Source organism: Rhinopithecus roxellana, chromosome 15 (genome assembly GCF_007565055.1).
Source record: "Rhinopithecus roxellana isolate Shanxi Qingling chromosome 15, ASM756505v1, whole genome shotgun sequence".
In the NCBI taxonomy this organism is placed as follows: domain Eukaryota; kingdom Metazoa; phylum Chordata; class Mammalia; order Primates; family Cercopithecidae; genus Rhinopithecus; species Rhinopithecus roxellana.
In genome coordinates, this window is record NC_044563.1 from 32,942,084 (window position 1) to 32,960,656 (window position 18,573).

General features: G+C 39.6%; 1 protein-coding gene and 1 long non-coding RNA gene across 2 annotated transcripts in view; one reads left to right on the forward strand and one right to left on the reverse strand.

Annotated features, from left to right (window-relative positions):
- Nucleotides 1–15,217, forward strand: part of LOC115893522 — a 27,916-nt gene extending 12,699 nt beyond the window's left edge. Inside the window, exons 4-5 of the long non-coding RNA XR_004053552.1 lie at nt 13,043–13,115; nt 14,938–15,217. This is a non-coding gene — a long non-coding RNA (uncharacterized LOC115893522). The remainder of the gene's footprint in view (nt 1–13,042; nt 13,116–14,937) is intronic.
- On the reverse strand, nt 8,138–18,532 carry CWC15 (CWC15 spliceosome associated protein homolog). The gene is made up of 7 exons (XM_010360573.2): nt 18,416–18,532; nt 16,954–17,092; nt 16,269–16,381; nt 15,871–15,959; nt 14,893–15,000; nt 11,188–11,306; nt 8,138–8,524 (listed from the first exon to the last, which is right to left on the reverse strand). Exons 2-7 carry the CDS (start codon nt 17,082–17,084, stop codon nt 8,395–8,397), a joined length of 690 nt encoding a protein of 229 aa, XP_010358875.1. The 5' UTR covers nt 17,085–17,092; nt 18,416–18,532; the 3' UTR covers nt 8,138–8,394.
- Nucleotides 18,533–18,573: the final 41 nt, after the last annotated feature.

Below are 18,573 nucleotides of genomic sequence, written 5' to 3' on the forward strand. Positions count from 1 at the left end.
GCATAAATGACACTCATCCCTAGGCCACAGCTTAGACTGGATGGTTCTGGAAAAGAGAGGACTTGAATATATATAGAATATACAAAGAAATATAAAGCAGGTTGACATCAGCTTTCAAGAGCAATCCTGAAATTTAGAAGAAAACATAGCAAAAGCTTTCAATAATAGGATAAATTTTTTTTTAACCTATATTCAGGAAAACTACCGTGTGTGTGTGTGTGCGTGCGCACCTGTGTGTGTGTGTGTGTGAGATGGAGGAGGGGTAGCAGAATAAACTTAGATGTACACATACAAGGGCTCAATATGTTAAGTCTCCTTCATTCTTTCTTAGAAAGTTATTTTAGGATATACTCCATGAAAAGAAAGGAGCAAATCAAGAAAGAAGAAAACATGGAGTACTGGAAATTTAGGGGATTGTACATAGGAGAGCATTAAAGGCAGTTGTATAAATGACACTCATCTCCAGGCCACTGCTCAGACTGGATGGCTCTGGAAAAGAGAGGACTTGATTGTGTATCTGATATAATTTGATTTGTTTTTCTAAGACCACCAGAGTGGGCACAAAAGAACCAGCGAGTAGGCAAGTGTAGGAGCAAAACTGCAAGTTTATTTTGGTCACCTAAGATGTGGGGAAGAGGTCTGTTGGCCTCCTGGCAAAGAAGGCCGACAGAGTCCCCCGGTGGGGCTCTCAGAGGGAGTTCCTGCAGTCCCGACATCCCCACAGGAGTGGAGGACTGAGGAAGGCCGCGCGTGGGGTCGTCCCGAGCGGCTTTTCTAGGAGTGGGAGGGCAATAGGCGGGGCACAGGTGTGTCGGGGGGCGTTCCGCAGGTGCGACCAGGTAAATCTTGGTCTTTTCGGATTGACGTCACCTGGCGCATGCTTGGTTGGTCTGCACCCTACCTGGGCGCTGGCTGCATTTTCGCGCGTGGGAAAAGTTGGTGAAGAAGAACCCGGAAGTGCACCATCTTGCCTCCATTCCTCCAAACATAATTGTCATGTGCGTCCCTGTGAAGAGACCACCAAACAGGCGGGCTGAGTCTGAAAAGAGAGTCAGCGAAGGGAGATAAGGGTGGGGCCGTTTTGTAGGATTTGGGTAGGTAAAGGAAAATTACAATCAAAGGGGGGTTGTTCTCTGGCGGGCAGGAGTGGGGGTCACAAGGCGCTCAGTGGGGGAGCTTTTTGAGCCAGGACGAACCAGGAAAAGGAATTTCACAAGATAATATCATCGCTTAAGGCAAGGACCGGCCATTTTCACTTCTTTTGTGGTGGAATGTCATCAGTTAAGGTGAGGCAGGGCATTTTCACTTCTTTTGTGATTCTTCAGTTACTTCAGGCCATCTAGGCGTATCTGTGCAAGTCACAGGGGATGCGATGGCTTGGCTTGGGTTCAGAGGCCTGACAATAATGAAACAATCTTTTAAAATAAAGAGAAATATATGAACAAATTACAAGAAGAAAGCCAATCAAACATTTTAAGAAAAAAAGCTGAAAAGGAAATTTAATCATAATACTGGCATTTTAAATTCTTTGATCCACAAAATCTTTCTGTGTAATCAATTTACCTGTTTGTTTTTCTCTTACGATTTCTGCTTTTGATACCATGCTTAGAAAGGCCATCCCAGCTCAATATTAACACATATTTACCCATTTTTTTTTTCTCGAGTACATTTCTTTTCCTTCAAAATTTTCAGACCACATGCAGCTTATCCTAGAGAACTTGTGAGGTAGCAGTAGGGGAACAGCCCTGTGCTGGCACCCATGACTTCATAGCCATCTCTACAGGCTGCATAGGCAAGATGTGAGCTACAGCTGGCGTGAATCTTGGCAGAACACTTTGTATCTCTCCTGGACCCTAAGAACATAGGATAATTAGGAGGAGCTGCTGCAAGGGGCATTACTTTACTTGCTCCCCATCTCCTGGTTCTGGCCAGGTAGGAGGTGTTCTTCCTCACCACCCTTAGGGTACACCTGGAAGCTATAAAACGTTAGCTGCAGTGTCACACTAGGGCGTCCAATCATTAGAGTCACTGTCACTTGGTCCCTTTTGTTTCTGTGTTGCCCTATACCAGAGTCACAGGGACTAGCACATTTGGCTGCTTTCTTCTGAGTCTGACAGTACCGAACGATCTAAATCTAAAAGGGTTTTGTTGTTTCCTTATTCACTGAATCTGTTAGCCTTGCTTGGCCTTGTGCTTGACAGTAACAACCTATTTTCTAGAAAATTGTTGGTAAATTTTCCTGATACCATTTACTAAATAGTTCATTCTTTTTTCCATTGTTTTTCTCATTTCTTCTTTTAGAATTTTTTTCCTATATACTAAATTATTTTGTAGCTGTGCTAGTTTCTGACCTTTTATTATGGTCTATTTTTCCTTCATCTCTCTATTCTGGGGACAGAACCACACTATTTTTTGTACGTTTATACTGCATTTAAAAATTGGTAGGGAAAACCCCTCTCATTATTCTTGCTTGCAAGATTTTTTTTTTCTGGATGTTCTTACAAATTTATTCTAATGAAAAATTTTAAAAGAATTTGGTCAAAACACCAATCATGTGGGTTAAAAAATATCCCAACCTATTTCATAATTTCTTCTGGATAGAGAACTGGTATCTTTATATCACTGAGTCTTCTCATCCAGACATAGGTATTCCTCCACATTCATTAAAGTCTTATTTAATGCCCCATCAGAGAGTACTGGCGTTTTCTTCAAAGAGGTCCTGTACATTTCTTCTTCAGTTTATGACTATGCATTTTACATTCTCTGTAGCTATCATGAATGGGATTGTCTGTCCATTATATTTCCTAAATGGTTATTGTTTATTGAAGGGTCTACAGGGATGGTGGGGTCAGGGTGGCCTAGCAGGAGGCACAAGGCCAGCTCAGGAACTGGGGCATCTGTGCCCCAGGGAACATGCTTGGATGCTCTGCAAGCTTTGCCATGTCTGCTATCCCAGTTTTCTTCTCGTTAGCAGCTTTTTCCTCCCTTGTGACTTCTTTGAAGTAAACTCTTCAAGAGAGTGACTCACCTCTCAGTTCTTACTGAAAATACTCTCTGGAAATAGACCTCTGAGACCAAGAGTTAGACTTTGAAGGTGTGAGTGCTGAGGAAATCTCAAGATGACATTAGAATCCTCTTCTCTGAAAAAGTCAAAATATTATTTGAGCCCCCACCCCTCTTTCCCCTTTTCTTGGGCTCCAGCACATATGGAGATGGCTGAGCTCCCAGGAAGCTGCTTGCAATTAGTCTAGGACTTTTAGGAACCATTTCTCTGCCTCTTTCTGAAAAGGGAGGCTGTTTGAGACCACCCTGGAGAGGAAACCTAGCAGACACCTCTCTCAGGAGTGTGAACACATCAGGTTTCTTCCTTCTCCTCTTCTCACCTCCTAAAGTGCCTCTGAGAGCTAGGTCAGGTGAGAGAGAACAGGACATTAAAAAAAATTCAAAACTCCTAAAAGGGCCCTGTATAAAGATTTCAGGAGCATGGATGTATGTGGAGGCCCTGTGGGAGTGTAATTTAGGAAATATGCTAGTGACACATCTACAGCATCACCACAAATAACAACAGCACCACAAATAAAATGACACCAAGCATTTATTAAAAGATGACTCCAAGGCGAATCCCATTTCTTCCATGCTTGACCTTGGTCAATATCCCACCTTTCCGAAGCTCCCAGCTGTCTCCTCTCCCAACATGAGTGACTCCATTTAATTAGTCCTATTTCTTTTCTTTCTTTCTTTTTTTTTTTTTTTTCTTTTTGTACTTTTAGTAAAGACAGGGTTTTACCATGTTGACGAGGCTGATCTTGAACTCCTGACCTTGTGATCCGCCCGCCTTGGCGTCCCAAAGTGCTGGGATTACAGGCGTGAGCCACCGCATCCGGCCTAATTAGCCCTATTTCTAAGGTGCTCTAAAGACAGGACAAGCCCTCCCCAGCCCACTGGTGCCTGTGCTTCCGGTATCCAGCAGGAAACTGACCCAGCAGGGCCTGCTCCTGGCAGGAATCCCCAGGCCTCTGCTGTTTAGGTTGCAGCTTTTCCACCCTGCCTGTGTGGATACCTGCCCCTCCCCAAGCCTATGCCCAGGCCTGCACCAGAAGTAGGCAGTAGAGAACCTGTCCTGGGGAGTCCAGGAGGCAGGACCTCATGTGACCCAAGCCTCCAAGCCCTGACATATGCTCCACTGTTCCATAACATTTTATTTACAAAGCACACATTCAAAGATAAAATTATGAACAATTTTAAGACAGTAGTGGCTGAGCATTGTATCTGAAGGTGGACTCCTGAGTGTGGGGCCTGAGCAACTGCACTGGAGCCAGGATGCTGATTTGGATCCTCAGTTAACACTTTTCCTCTGTGTTTTAGATGATTGGAAATTTGGGTGAGGAGGACAAGGGAATAATCACCACCACCCTCCAAGAGCCCCCAACAATTCTATAAACTAGGTACTTGTATCACCTCTAATCTTCAGCTTTTGGGGGGAAGTGTTGTTACTGTCACTGTACAAAGGAGGAAACGGGCTCAGAGATTTAATTTGTTAAGGCCATAAAGCTATCAAGTGGCAGAACTAAAATTTAATCTAGTTTCTTCGGGCTCTTGTGCTGTTTCTACTCTATGCTTCCTCATAAATACCAAACATTGAAGCCATCCAGTTTTTAGACAGGCCTTGCTGTGTGCCCAGCATGGTGGAGAAGATGCAGGTACTGCCCCTGAGGAGTCCGGATTTACAGAGGCAGTATCTTTGGTTTCCAGGTTTTATGTAACATGTGTACAGCTGAGTATGTCAAGCCATGTCTGTACTAGAGATTGTACCATCAGTGTCTTCCTGTCCGTGCCCACATTTGTTCTAGGTAACCGGGTTCCTGCCCACTGCCCACAGGACCAGCTTTGTCTCAGGATACAGAGGCTCTATTGGCCAGTGGAGCTATAAAGACATGAAGTCCTCCTATCAAGGAAGCCAGGAGCATGAATGAGTGACCTCCACTTTTGTGGTACAGAAACCAAGTCTTGCAGAAAAAGTGGAACAGACAAATAGAGGGAAGCCAAGAAAGAGCTGAACAGAGGAAATGCCTTTTAAGTTTTTTAAACATAAGCCTTGATTTTACTTGAGTTGCTATGACTGAGTTTCTAATCCTAGTGACCAGGAAATGCCTGTCTGGGCCATCCCTATGGCCCAACACAAGTTCTGAGGGGTCAGGGAGCCTCTTAATTCAGAATCAATCTTTATGACAGAACATAACAATAGGCTTTTGAACTTTTACACAGCCTCTGCTAAATGCTACTAGAGATAGGTGAATAGACATGCATGAAGTTTACTATGTGCCTGCCGGATATTTAAACCTTGTTATTATTTAATCCTCACAAAACTCCCTCATGATTGTCCTGTTACTATTGTTCCATAGGAGAGAAACAGTCAGAAGGGCTCATTAACACAGAGAAGCAGTCAAGCAAAGCAGTAAAGAGGATGGGCTTAGAATACAGTTCTAGGTTTCAATCTTCGCCCACCTCCCTTATGGGTTTATGACTTTGTTTTTAAACTTCTTACAAATGTCAGTTTCCTTATCTATAACATGGGGAAAATAATGTCAGCTACCTAACAGGGAGTGGTGTCAATTAGATGAGTAAAGTACAAATACAGTTGGTGAACATTCAATAAATATTTCTTAGTTCTTTTTTTTTTTTTTTTGAGACAGAGTCTCACTCTGTCACACAGGCTGGAGCGCAGTGCCACCATCTCGGTTCGGTGCAACCTCCGCCTCCCGGGTTCAAGTGATTCTCTTGCCTCAGCCTCAGTTGCTGGGATTATAGGCACCAGTCACCATGCCTGGCTAACTTTTTTTATATTTTTAGTAGACATGGGGTTTTGCCATGTTGGCCAGGCTGGTCTCGAACTCCTGACCTCAAGTGATCTGCCCGCCTTGATCTCCCAAAGTGCTGGGATTACAGATGTGAGCCGCCACACCTGGTCAATAAATGTTAGTTCTAATAAAGCTTGAAGTGGCACAGTTAGGCTTCACACCAGGTCCTCTTGGCTTCAAATACCTCTCTTTCCAATCAGCATCAGCTTTTGAAGGGATAAAACAGATTCCACAACCACTCCAACAAGAGGTATTTTACAAGGAGGGTGCAAGGCAATTTAGCTAAGTATGCTGTTACTTGCGCTGTAAATCTGAAAGCTAACAACACATTTATGTATCTCCTGGGGCTGACTCATGTTATAGGATGTTTTACATTGAGAAACCACAGGGAAAGGAAGAAAGAAATCAATGAAAACAGCTTTACTCTGATTCTTCCTAAACCGTTCAGGCTCAAATAGGGAATCTGAAACAAGTGGACCCTGGAGCAATAGTGCACCTCAGACCCTTGGCCCTTGAGATGCTAAAAAGAGCAATTTCAAGAACTACGGTTTTAGAAGTCTGATAATGCCCATTACATCTATAAGCATATTTTTACGTAATTGTAAGGTGCTCATACATGATCCACCATGTATTAATCCTCAACGAGTTACTTGGCTTGAGCTTCATTTTCCTCAACTCTGAGTAACACAGCACTTCCTAAGGTTGCTATGAAGATAACCAAAAATAAACGTAAATTTTCTTTTAAAAATTTTTATTATTTTGAGATGTAGTTTCACACTTGTCACCCAGGCTGGAGTGCAATGGCACGATCTCGGGTCACTGCAACCTCCGCCTCCTGGGTTCAAGCAATTCTCCTGCCTTAGCCTCCTGAGAAGCTGGGATTACAGGTGCCCACCACCACGCCTGGCTAATTTTTGTATTTTTAGTAGAGACAGGGTTTCATCATATGTAAATGCACTTTCTAAGTTGTAAAGTTGGAGATAAAAAGGTTTTAATATTAAAAGCTTCTTAAAAACACTAGCTGAAGTATCCAAGTTTGTTTAGGAGCTCAGTTTGAAAAAATGTAGAACATAAATGTTGAATCCAGACCTGGGCTCTATTTCCAGCTCTACTCTGGACTCAGGATAGATATAACCAACGTCCAAGCTTCCACTGGGAAAAGGGAACTTTCCATTTAATTAGGAAATAAGGTATTGAAAAACTTAAATGGAAACATATTATTTTGCTTTAAAATTTCTGTCTTTAACTTTAGGAACCTCAGTATTTTTCATGGCTGAGGAAGCCCATGAATGGCTCTCTATCTATAAAAGGCTCAATTTCTAGTCTCAAATTTTCTGTCAAAAGTGGCCTTCTGAAATCACAGCCTAGGTTCACAAAAACTTCATTTTCCAGAATTACTGCTTTTAGTATAGCCTAGCTCTTCCTCTCACTTCCCACAGATATATCCTCCAAGATAACAAAACATTATTTCCAAAGGTTTTATTTTATATATTGTTTGAAGCTTTCTCAGGCTTTGCACTAAGTGCACGTCAGTGTGCATATTCAATCTCTTTCAAAAGAAACATGGCGGCTGAGTATCCAGGAGAACACAAGTGAGTACCGTATACTTTTTTTTTTTTTTTTTGAGATGGAGTCTCGCTCTGTCGCCCAGGCTGGAGTGCAGTGGCTGGATCTCAGCTCACTGCAAGCTCCGCCTCCCGGGTTCACGCCATTCTCCTGCCTCAGCCTCCGGAGTAGCTGGGACTGCAGGTGCCCACCACCTCGCCTGGCTAGTTTTTTGTATTTTTTAGTAGAGACGGGGTTTCACCGTGTTAGCCAGGATGGTCTCGATCTCCTGACCTCGTGATCAGCCCGTCTCGGCCTCCCAAAGTGCTGGGATTACAGGCTTGAGCCACCGCGCCCGGCAGTACCGTATACTTTAAAAGAATGCTTATAGAGCTCTCTTCTTGGGCCATGAGAAAAAAACAAGTGCCTGCAGAAGTGAGCGATACCCAGTGCTCTCCCAGACACACGCTTAGGGTGCTTACTGTCGATGACACTTCTCCACACCAACATGTGGTTCAACATGGAATCCCTCTCATCTTTCATTATACTCTTTTAAAAAGTGTAGAGAAAATATTACGGATTAACTCATCTTAAATAAACGTGAGAGAAACGGGGAAAAGGGCAAGTTAATGCACAACCACAATACACAACGGTAATTTTTCTTTTCAGAAGAAATTATGGAACGTATTACTAGCAGTATAAATTCCAACAAAAAGTTGGGCACCCAGATTTGGTTATTTAGATTAAAAATATTACAGGCAGGTTTGCTTTTCCCAAGAAAACATACCACTGGAAACATTTGGAGAATGCAAATTGGGTTAAACCTATTCCCAAGTCCATTATCAAGTAAGGTGTCACTAAAGAAAAAGATAGGAGTTTAAAATTGGGGAAGCCCACACACAATTTAGACAGGGAAAAGAAAAAACTCATAAAAATAAGTCAGAATGATCCTTTACGTTTTACAGTCTTTAATTAAGCACATAAAACTGTACTACTTAATATATTTCTCCATGAACTTTTTGTGAAATTCAGATCGCAGTGTGTCATTTACGAATCTTTTGTCTTTCTTCTGGTCATCTACACCTTTTGCACAGTTCTTGAAGACAACATCATCATCCCACCTGAGGGAGAAAAAGCAAACAAAACGTCTTAAAATGTTTGTATCAGGTGACAAGAATACTACGTGCTCTGCAAGTCTTAGTCAGTTACACAGAAAGACGCTCAACATGTGTATCATTTGATGCAGCAATTACACTCAAAAGAATAATGTCATCCTTAATACATAATCTTGCTTTCTTATAGCAAGAATGGCAATTCCTACTTAGAACATGTAAAACATTCTTACTATTTCTCCAGTAAAAGAAACTTTTGAGTTAAAAAATAGAAATACATAGATTTTAATTGCATAAATATTTAATGCTTTTAGGTCTAATACAAAGAGGCAGCACCTAGGACTACCCTAATATTAGTATAGGCATTTGTAGATGATAGTAGCCAATCAATTTAATGTAGTTTAGATTATGTGATTTTGAGGACTGTAGATATTCCTCTTTTATCAGTTAATGTTTAGTAATCATCTACTGTAATATTTGCATTATAGGCCAACAAAAGTAGAAGCAATCATTGGGGTATAATAATTAAGGCTCAGATATGGCGCACATGTATGTTAACCACAGAGAAGTACCAGCCGAAGAGCTCAGGGCACAACTCTGGTTGGATTCCATAAGGTATAAGCGTGATAAAAAAATATCGATAAGTAAGTTATAAAATACATGTGTTATAGAAAATAAAGAGCATGATTTCAGAATATCATCTAGCGTATAAAATAGCTGCCCATATACATAATATAGATACCCTCACAAATATACATAAAACACAAACCCATATCGTGTGTATGTGTGCATGCGCACATACAGGAGAAACTGCACATGGGAACAAATGTGGGAAACTGCACAACGAGCAACAAACGTGGGCACCTTTGGAAAATAGTGCAGTAAAGTCATCACTGATGCAGTATACAGAGAAGCATAAGAAGCTGAGCAGATCAATATGACTGGGATATAAGACATGTTTCTATCTCTAATTCCATTTGCATTCAAAAAAAGCAAAAAAAAAAAAAACTATATAGCTTTATTTTTATATATAATCAGTACAGTTTTTTCTGTATTCAGTCTTTCCTCGACTCCAAACAGGCTTTTTGTCCCTCCTTCCCAACACCAAAATGCTCTTTCCTGACATTAGTATTTGTCTTCGATGATCACTCCTCTCCTCCTGAAACACTTTGTTTCACTTCTTTCAGTTCTCCTCCCTTCCTAACTGGCTGCTCCTTGTCAGCCTAGACTTTTTCATTCAAAATTCATTCAATCAATATTTATCAGGCACCTGTATAATGTTTAGAGGTTGGGTAGATGATTAGAACAGGTATTGGTAACTAATCATCTACCTTACCTCTAAACATTATACTAAGCTCAGTTCTGACTTCTCCTCTCTAGCTATACCCTTCCCTAGGTGATTTCATCCTGTGTTATGGCTTTAAAAAGTTTATCTGAGCTGATAACTTCCAAATCTACTATCTCCAGCTTGGACTAATTCCAGAACTGTATCAGCGGTACTGCATTACTCCAGAGAGGAAAGCGGTCAGTAGTACTGCATCACTCCAGAGGGGAGGGCAGGTAGCAGTACTGCATCACTCTAGATGGCAAATAATAGCAGTAGAGGTGGTGAAAAATAACGAATATGGTTTAAAAGTTAAGCACTGTGTTTCCTTGATGAATGCATATAAAATAACAACCATTCTTCCTCCCTCAACATTTCCTATAAGCTTTTCTGTTTTATTTTACATATCACCATCCGAAGGATTTACAGTATTTACAATTTATACTTCCTCCCTTTTCAGCCCTCCTTTGTACCCCTCCAAACACACACCCTGTACAGAAAGAATTTAAAAAGCAGGCCTGGGACCACAATCCTTAGAAATGCCTGCTTCCAAGGTTGGCCCCTGGCTGGCATTTGAAAATTTGGATTTAAGAAATCTTCTCACCGTCCCTTGCCTACAATTTACAAATAATGTGGTTTATGCTGAACACCTACTATCCTTTTACGAGTCTGGATTTTGCTATGTGCTAAGCAAAAGCTGCACACATGACTAGCCACCCCCAGTAAAAACCCTGGGCATGGGATCTTTAATGGGCTTCCCTGGGCAGAAGCATTGCACACGTTGCTGCACTGCGGGAAATAATGTGCTGTGTGACCACTCATGGAAGGGATAGAGCACAGTAAAACCTGCATATGGATTCCTCCATTCTCCGTGTCTGTCTTTTCCCTTTATAATCTAGCTGTGTCTTTATTACCTTAGCCAAGCATGTAACTATATGCCAACTCCCCTGAGTTCTTTTAGTGAGTGTCTGAATGTAAGAGGCCATCTTGAGAACCCTTGATATGCACACCTAAAATGCAAGGGCCTCAGTTTATTACTCTGTCCCTAGTGCTTACATAATTATCTAGTACACAGCTGGTTATTGCAACTATCTACTCAAAATAAGTACATAATTATCTAGTACACAGCTGGTTATTGCAACTATCTACTCAAAATAAGTTAATTTTCTTTCATCTAGCTTCTTCCATTATTCCTAATTGAACAGAGAAGAGTATCAGTGAACGGACAGTGGACTTTTAGAAGCTTCATATAATGCACCTTGCTATCCAACTTATAATCTGCATGCCTGTGCATACAGACACACACACACACACAGAGACACTTCATTACTCTGTTACTGTATAGTACCTTCTTTTAACTTTGAAGTTGGCCTGAGGCTGGGATGGGCCAGTGAGATTAAGGAGAGGGTTTCCGCTCAGAATGTTTTCCATACGAATCCTCTCTTCTTCAGCTTTTTGTTCTTGTTCCTGTCAATAATAAAGGAAGATTAATATTTACTTATTTTAACTCTGGGTTCAATTTTTTTTATATTAGCTCACTGAAAAAAAAAACAGATCATTAGGATTTTACGGCAAGAAAAGCAGCAAGGCAGGCTTTTTTTTTTTTTTTTTTTTTTTTGGTTTTTGAGGCATACTAGAAAAGTCTCCCTCATCAAAATAAAGTAAGTTGGTATTTTTATTATAAATATTTCATGGTTGATATCACAGTCTCTTCCAACTGCGAAATATTAGAGATTCATATTTAAATCTATTTTCTTTCTTGAAGTACATGTAAAATTAATAGCTTTAAATTTTAAGCATATATCAATAAGCATATTCTAATAATTTAAGAACATATTAAATATCAAAAAGACACATTTAGCAAAACTATTACCTCAATTTTAAAGGGTCATACATAACTGTGATTAAATTTAATCTTATTTTGAATTACTAACAATGTAAACTTGCATCTCTAGGTTTGGTGACAAGTTATTAATGAAGAAAACTCCTAAAATAGGAAAAACTACCATGTACAAAATTATATCCAGTTAACATGAATTTCTACTAATTTACCTGAGGTTGATCTATTTTGTTTTTATTGACTTATTATTGAGTTTCTTTTCTTTTTCTTTTTTTTTGAGACGGAGTCTTGCTCTGTTGCCTAGGCTGGAGTGCAGTGGCGTGATCTCGGCTTACTGCAACCACACCTCCCAGGTTCACATGATTCTCCCGCCTCAGCCTCCGGCATGCGCCACCATGCCCGGCTAATTTTTGTATTTTTAGTAGAGATGTCATTTCACCATGTTGACCAGGCTGGTCTCGAACTCCCGACCTCATGATCCGTTCACCTCAGCCTCCCAAAGTGCTGAGATTACAGGCATGAGCCACGGTACCTGGCCTCAGTTTCTATTTTTATACCTCCCATCCTTTATCAGTTACAACACTGTCTTTCTTCACTTTTATTTTAGCATCAAATTCTTCAGAGTCAAATCACCCTGAGTTTTCTTCTCAGAATTTGGAATATAAAATGTCTAAAATCCTTAGCTATCACTTCTAGATCTACCTGTTAACATGTTATCTTAAGCTAAATATAAATCCCATTTTGCTGTGTTTTGGGGATGACAGAAATTGATGACTTAATAGATCAAGGAAAGAGATGGTGTGGAAATCATTTAAAAAAAAGTTATTATTTTAATAACCTAATTTTTAATACAGATTACTGATACTTCATTTCAATATTCAAATGTAAGCAATGAATTTCATTTTTATGGAGAAAAATAAAAATGAAAATAGGAGGTGAGAAGATCTAACTTGTAAGGAAATAGGAAAATTCCTTTACATCACTGGTCAGAACTTAAATAAAATCAGGAACTATCCATCACAGATTAAGTACAAGTAGCTCTCTAAAAGCTATATATTTATTTGTAACAAATTATACTGATGCTTAAAGGGAAAAGATGTTTCTCTGAAATACTAGAAAAATAGGAGCTTAGGTATACGATACATCCAAATTTATAATATAATGCGTATGACATATAAAGGTCATGGACATTGTATGTTTGGAGTATTATTTCCTTTGGAGTTACTGAATGATTGTCGCACACAGCACTGGGAAAAAAGGCATAAACTCCTTCAATGTTCAAACAGCAGGCACACTATGTTTCATAATATAAGCTAGTTGTCAGATGGCATGTAGGTCAAATCCTAACTATCTGTTTTTGCAGGTATTTTATTGGAACATTGCCACACTCGTTCATTTATGTACTCTGTGGATGTTTTTATGCTACAACAGTGGAGGTGAGTAGGTGCGATAGAGGCTCCATGACCAGCCAGCCTAAAATATTTACTACCTGGCCTTTTACAGAAAGTGTGCTGACCCCTGACAAGAGTTAAATGGTTTGAAAATCTTAAATTTGGGGAGTGGCAAAAACCAGCCAATAGAAAGGGAAATGGGGGTAAAAGAAACAAAACTATCATTCAACTCCAAGAAATATCAACACGTTTTATTAGATGAAACTCACAAAACTGCAAGGCCTTCTGTCTAAAATGCTTATCCTCCCTCAAGGTCAACCAAAAGCATTTAAATTGCTCATCTCTTTATGTGTCCAGAACTATTAGGCAAGCTAAAAGAATTTGGAACAACTGCCCTCTAGTGGTATGCAAGTGGGATTGGGAATGTTTTTATAATTCTTTGACTTAAAAACTACATGTAAAAACTCTAAGTTATTATAGGAGTTATGCTCTCTTATAATACAAAACTTTGATGAGAACTGTATTTTAAAATGCCTTCCTTCTTCTAATCTGAATTCTAAGTCTTCAAAGTCTATCCCAAATTCTACCTCTTTTCTGAATTCTTCCCTGGCCCTCCTGATTCCCATGAACTCACTTCCCTAGATTCCTGGTATTGACCTTGTAGTATCTTTTCTTACTTTCTTTTTTAAAAACAGAACAATTCTTGCATCAAATAAAATTTTACATAGAAATCTACAAAAAAGCTGTGCTGCTCTGGTTGAAAACACCCCTACCTGAATGTCTCATAATGTGTCAAATTTAATATGTTCAAAACAGAACTCATCAACTACCTCTTCTCTCTGCATAAATATGGCAATTCTTTTGCATTCCCTGTATTGATGTATGGCACCAACATTTACCTACAAAGTGAGGGTCCTCTCTGCTGCCACAATCAATCAGTCACTTTATTTGTCAACTCTACCTCCTTTGTTTTTTATTTTTTCCTGCTCCCCTTCCCACTTTGACCTCCTTGATAATCATTTCTATCAGCATCTAATTACTTATCTTAATTCCAACTCCTATCATACAAGCTAAGAGTCCCTTAATTGGTAAGATTACTGAAACAGCCTCCTAACGCAGTTTTTTTCCAATCCGTCCTCCATATTTTTGCCAGAGTAATCTCTCTAAAATGCATATCCAGTTTTATCAATGTCCTGCCTAAATCAAACAGCTCCTCATGTCCTTTAGAAAAAAATCTAGACTCCTTCAGCATTGTTTTGCAAATCTCTAATGCTCTGACTTGCACTTGCCTCCTCAGTTTCACCTCTTATTATCACTCTGGGTAATGCATTCAGAGTTTTAACTACCTTTGAGTTTTATATTTTTTCCTCATATTGTGTAACCGGAAAGACTGTGGGGGCTCAGAGAAGTTAGGTAGCTTGACCTTGGTTATATAATATCTACTGACTAATTGCCTTAATAGTACCTAGGCAGGAGACAAGAGATAATCTTTGTAGACCATGACTATATCTTGACCATCTTTGATTCTCCTGTCAATTAACAGATATTGACTAAATGTTGAACAAATGAATAAACAAGTGAATGACTAGCAAGCTGGTGAATATTACTCAATGTATCTGAACTATTTGGAAAGAATTTCTTACATAACCAGGATACCTAGGATGTCACAAAAATAATAAGATTTATAGATCTACAAGTGCTATAATATTTAGACATGGTAAGGGAGATTTCTAATATAAGAAGATATTACTTATATTCAAAAAAATTTCTACTTTAGTATATGTGAGAAGAGAGATGTAAATATTTAACACTTTGGTTTTACCTTCCTGGCCTGCTCTTCAGCTCTTTCCTTTTTAATTTTTTCCAGTTCTGCAAGAAGAGCTGCAGTATCATCATCATCACTTTCTTCTTCAAAATCTTCATCTTCTTCCTAAAAGAACAGTGAGAGCCCAGAAGATTGGAGGGAATATATACATTACCAAAACACAGTACATATATACAATGTATCACCCTAAGAAAGTCAAAACAATTTTATGTAGCTCAAAATAACTTTAAGCAAGCAAGTAATCAAAAGTGCAAAAAACTGTGCTAAATTCTCAGAAGAAAATAATTTCAAATAAATAATCATTAAATTTCACTTGAAATTAGGTTTCTTGTTTTAATTATTATGAGTAACTCCATCATTTAACTCTAGAATTAACTGCTAATATGTATACATAGTTAGATATTACTCATTGGATGCCACTCAGGTTTTTCCCTGTCCTGTATGTAGAAAACTGCAAACTGATTATAGGCTCTAGGGTCCCACAGAATTTTAACATTAACTGATGTGCTAATCCTTAAAAACCTTCTGCTTAGATTACTTCCCTCACTAAGCACAGAGGGAACCATTAAATGTACTTCACTTATAGAAGGGGGCATATCTAATGTGGAAAGGCCTCCAGGTACAACTCTAGAGGGCACTGTTTATAGGAAACCCAGTGTGAAGAGTGCCCTGTAGAGGTGTGTAACACACCATAGTGCAGTAATTTAGTACAGGACATTATTTTGCGGGAAAGCATGTCCTTTAATAGATTCCTTCCATATTTGGTTCTCTAGAGACCAAATTTGTTCTTAAAAGTCCCACAAAATAATACTTTTTGTTTTAAAATCAACTATGAAGTTTAGCACTGAGGTCAGGGTTATATTTGCATAACAGCAAGCAAATATATGTCACTTCTTAAAGCCAAAGGCGTAACAAGTATTTTAGAAAAACATGGTAAATCAATTATTAGAGATGAAAGGAGAAAACAAAACATACATCTGTTAGAGGGTCATCTGCATCAAGGTTGGCAGCAGGAATCTGGTCTAACCGTGGCTTTTTTGACACTGAAGAGGAGGTTGTATGTTCTGGGGGGAAACAAAAATCACTTAACTTAGTAAAATAAATACTGCATTTCTTAAAATGTTTTAGGGACCTGTGGGCACGAGGAGCCCACATTGAAAGCATTATCCGCAGTGAAATCATATCCACAGTGCCTGGGCAAATAAGCCTTTGGTAAATATTTGTTATTGTTATCTCTAATGACTTAAGAAAGTATTACAGTTCACATCAATCTGTAAAAGCAAACAAATGGTTAATATTTTCCAGTTGCTACATAAAAGAAAAACTATCAACAACATAATTTTAGAGATAAATGTCTTGGATAGTGTTGGTACCTCGGGTTGGACGATCTCTATTTTTCTCTCTTGCAGCAGCTCTCTCTCTTTCTTCCAACTCTCTCCTGAAGTCACGGTTACGAACCTCTTCAGGGGCATCCTGAGTAGTTTGTCTAAAGTAGAAACAAACCAGGGCAAAAATGTTACTTAAACACACACATACACACACACACATACGACTGTGGTAATGGAAGACAATTCAGGAATGAGACTTTGTCCTTCAAGCATAAAAAAGGGAAGTAGATAAGATCATAATCTAATCTGAAGGTTACTAACAGCCACTCTTGTGATGTTCCCAATATTTCAAGAAGTCCAAATTCAATCATGCATTTTCCTATAATAAGGCTTTACAGTGATTAAAATGTCTTTAATTTTTATTGGTATTATCAACTCAGAACTTAACAGTAATACTTTTAATATATTCACTGGTGCTGATAGTGCATAATCTCTCTGAGGCATTATTATTTCTGTTATTTATTGTATCTACATACGAAAATTTCTGGTTAGTAGGAATTTTGCATTTTAAAATCACAGGGCAGAATTTTAGTGTTAAACATCCTATTGCATTCTAATCCTATGATAATAGATAAGTGACGTAACTCGAACATACTACTATATCATGACCATGCCATTTAACAGACTTGGTCTTGTTTCGTGAACAAGAAAAAAAAGAAAGTCTTACTACCTGTATTTTATCTTTGTGTGAGAGGGTAGGTCTCTGCTTGAATACTGCTTTGAAAGTTGGCTCAAATCACCTTCTCCTTTTCCCCTTCCACCTCTTGCAGGTTCAAAGGTTGGCCTGGCTGCTGTTGTCATCTTTTATGCTTTGAAGAAAAATATAATCAAGTTATTTCCAACAATACAAACACTCATTTTACAGAGTATTAACATCCATACTAGTGAAATAAATTCTAAAACTCATTCCCCTAAACCTGCGTAATCTTCTTAAACAAAAGTTTTCAGGAAAACAAATTATGAGGCTTAGGCCATACAAGGAATATGGCTTCTTAGGCTTGTCTTAGTACAAAAAATTCTGTCATGAAGATCTGAGTTTGCATCCCTATTCTCCTTCTGACTATATGGGCTTGAGCAAGTCACCTGGCTTAACTTTCTGTCATCTGTGGAATGGAGATATTCCTCATAGGATTACTATAAGAATTATGACACTTGACATGTCAAAAGCCTTGAAAAATACAGTACTACCATGACTAAGTTTTAAAAATTTCCAACTCAACCTCACTCTACCAGACTCTCTAAGGTTTGCATTTTATGTAAACTTCACACAATAGCAAACAGGCTAGTAGAAACAAAAGCTAAAAACAAACAAAAAATATCACTGACAAAGTTACTAAGTGTCTGAGAAAAAAGCTACCAAGGAAAGTGTGTTAAACTTCAATGACAGTTACATAGAAAAAAATTCTTAACCTTTTGCTGAGCCAATTTTCTCCTACAACAGGCATCACATTATAAATCAGATCGTTTGTGAGTTATAATTTAAGGACTGTTCAAAAAAAAAAACAAAAACAGGAACCTCAGCCCCAGAGGATTCTGATGCCAAAAATCAGGGACCCATTCCTTAAGTTACTTTCTGCTTGGAGCAGTCACAAGAATACTGTCTGGCAGATGCAGTCACTAAAACCCTGTTAATGTCGGAAAAGCAAGGGTGTGGGGAGGGTTGGCGAACTGGGAGGATTTTTTTTGCCGGGGGGTGCTTTCTCCTAATTTTCAAAAAGGGTAAGAGACATGTATACAAAGAAGAAACGGGGTTATCTGGAGCTGGGGATCCGCCCCTTCCCACACACCAAGGGAATTATCACTCCGGCCTCTCGTGAGCTAGTCTTTGGCTATAATCAGAAACTCGTTGGCCCTTAACCCGTGCCCAGCGCTGCAGGGGTGCGAGGGGTAGTGAAGGGACGACCTGGGGTTCGCTTTACGCGGTAGGCGAGCTGCCTTTATGCTGCGATCTCCTCTGCGGGCCCAAGAGCTCCGGACACGCCTGACAGGCACTCGGTTTCACCCCTAGCCCGCTGCTCCAGGTCCTCCACCGCCCGCACTCCCCACTCTGCACTCTGCCGCCGACTCCGACCCCAACTGCCCTTTCCCGTCCCACTGGGATGAGGAAGATAGCCTATCTTCCTGCCGCTCACACTGGCCGAGGTCGAATGCAGCAATCTCCGAAGATCATACAAACGCCATTACGACTCCGGGCTCCCAGAAACCTCTGCGCCCAGGGCTAGCGCCTACGACCCGGAAGCAAAAGCCAAGCGCTTTGGAGGCGGAAGCAACGACCAATCCGCAGTGGCCG

Coding starts and splice junctions, on each gene's coding strand:
- CWC15 (XM_010360573.2), bottom strand. CDS start 17,084: ATGACAACAGCAGCCAGGCCAACCTTTGAACCTGCAAGAGGTGGAAGG. Junction 15,960..16,268: donor TAGAGATCGTCCAACCCGAG/GTACCAACACTA, acceptor GTTTCCCCCCAG/AACATACAACCTCCTCTTCA. Junction 11,307..14,892: donor CTGAAGAGCAGGCCAGGAAG/GTAAAACCAAAG, acceptor TATTATTGACAG/GAACAAGAACAAAAAGCTGA.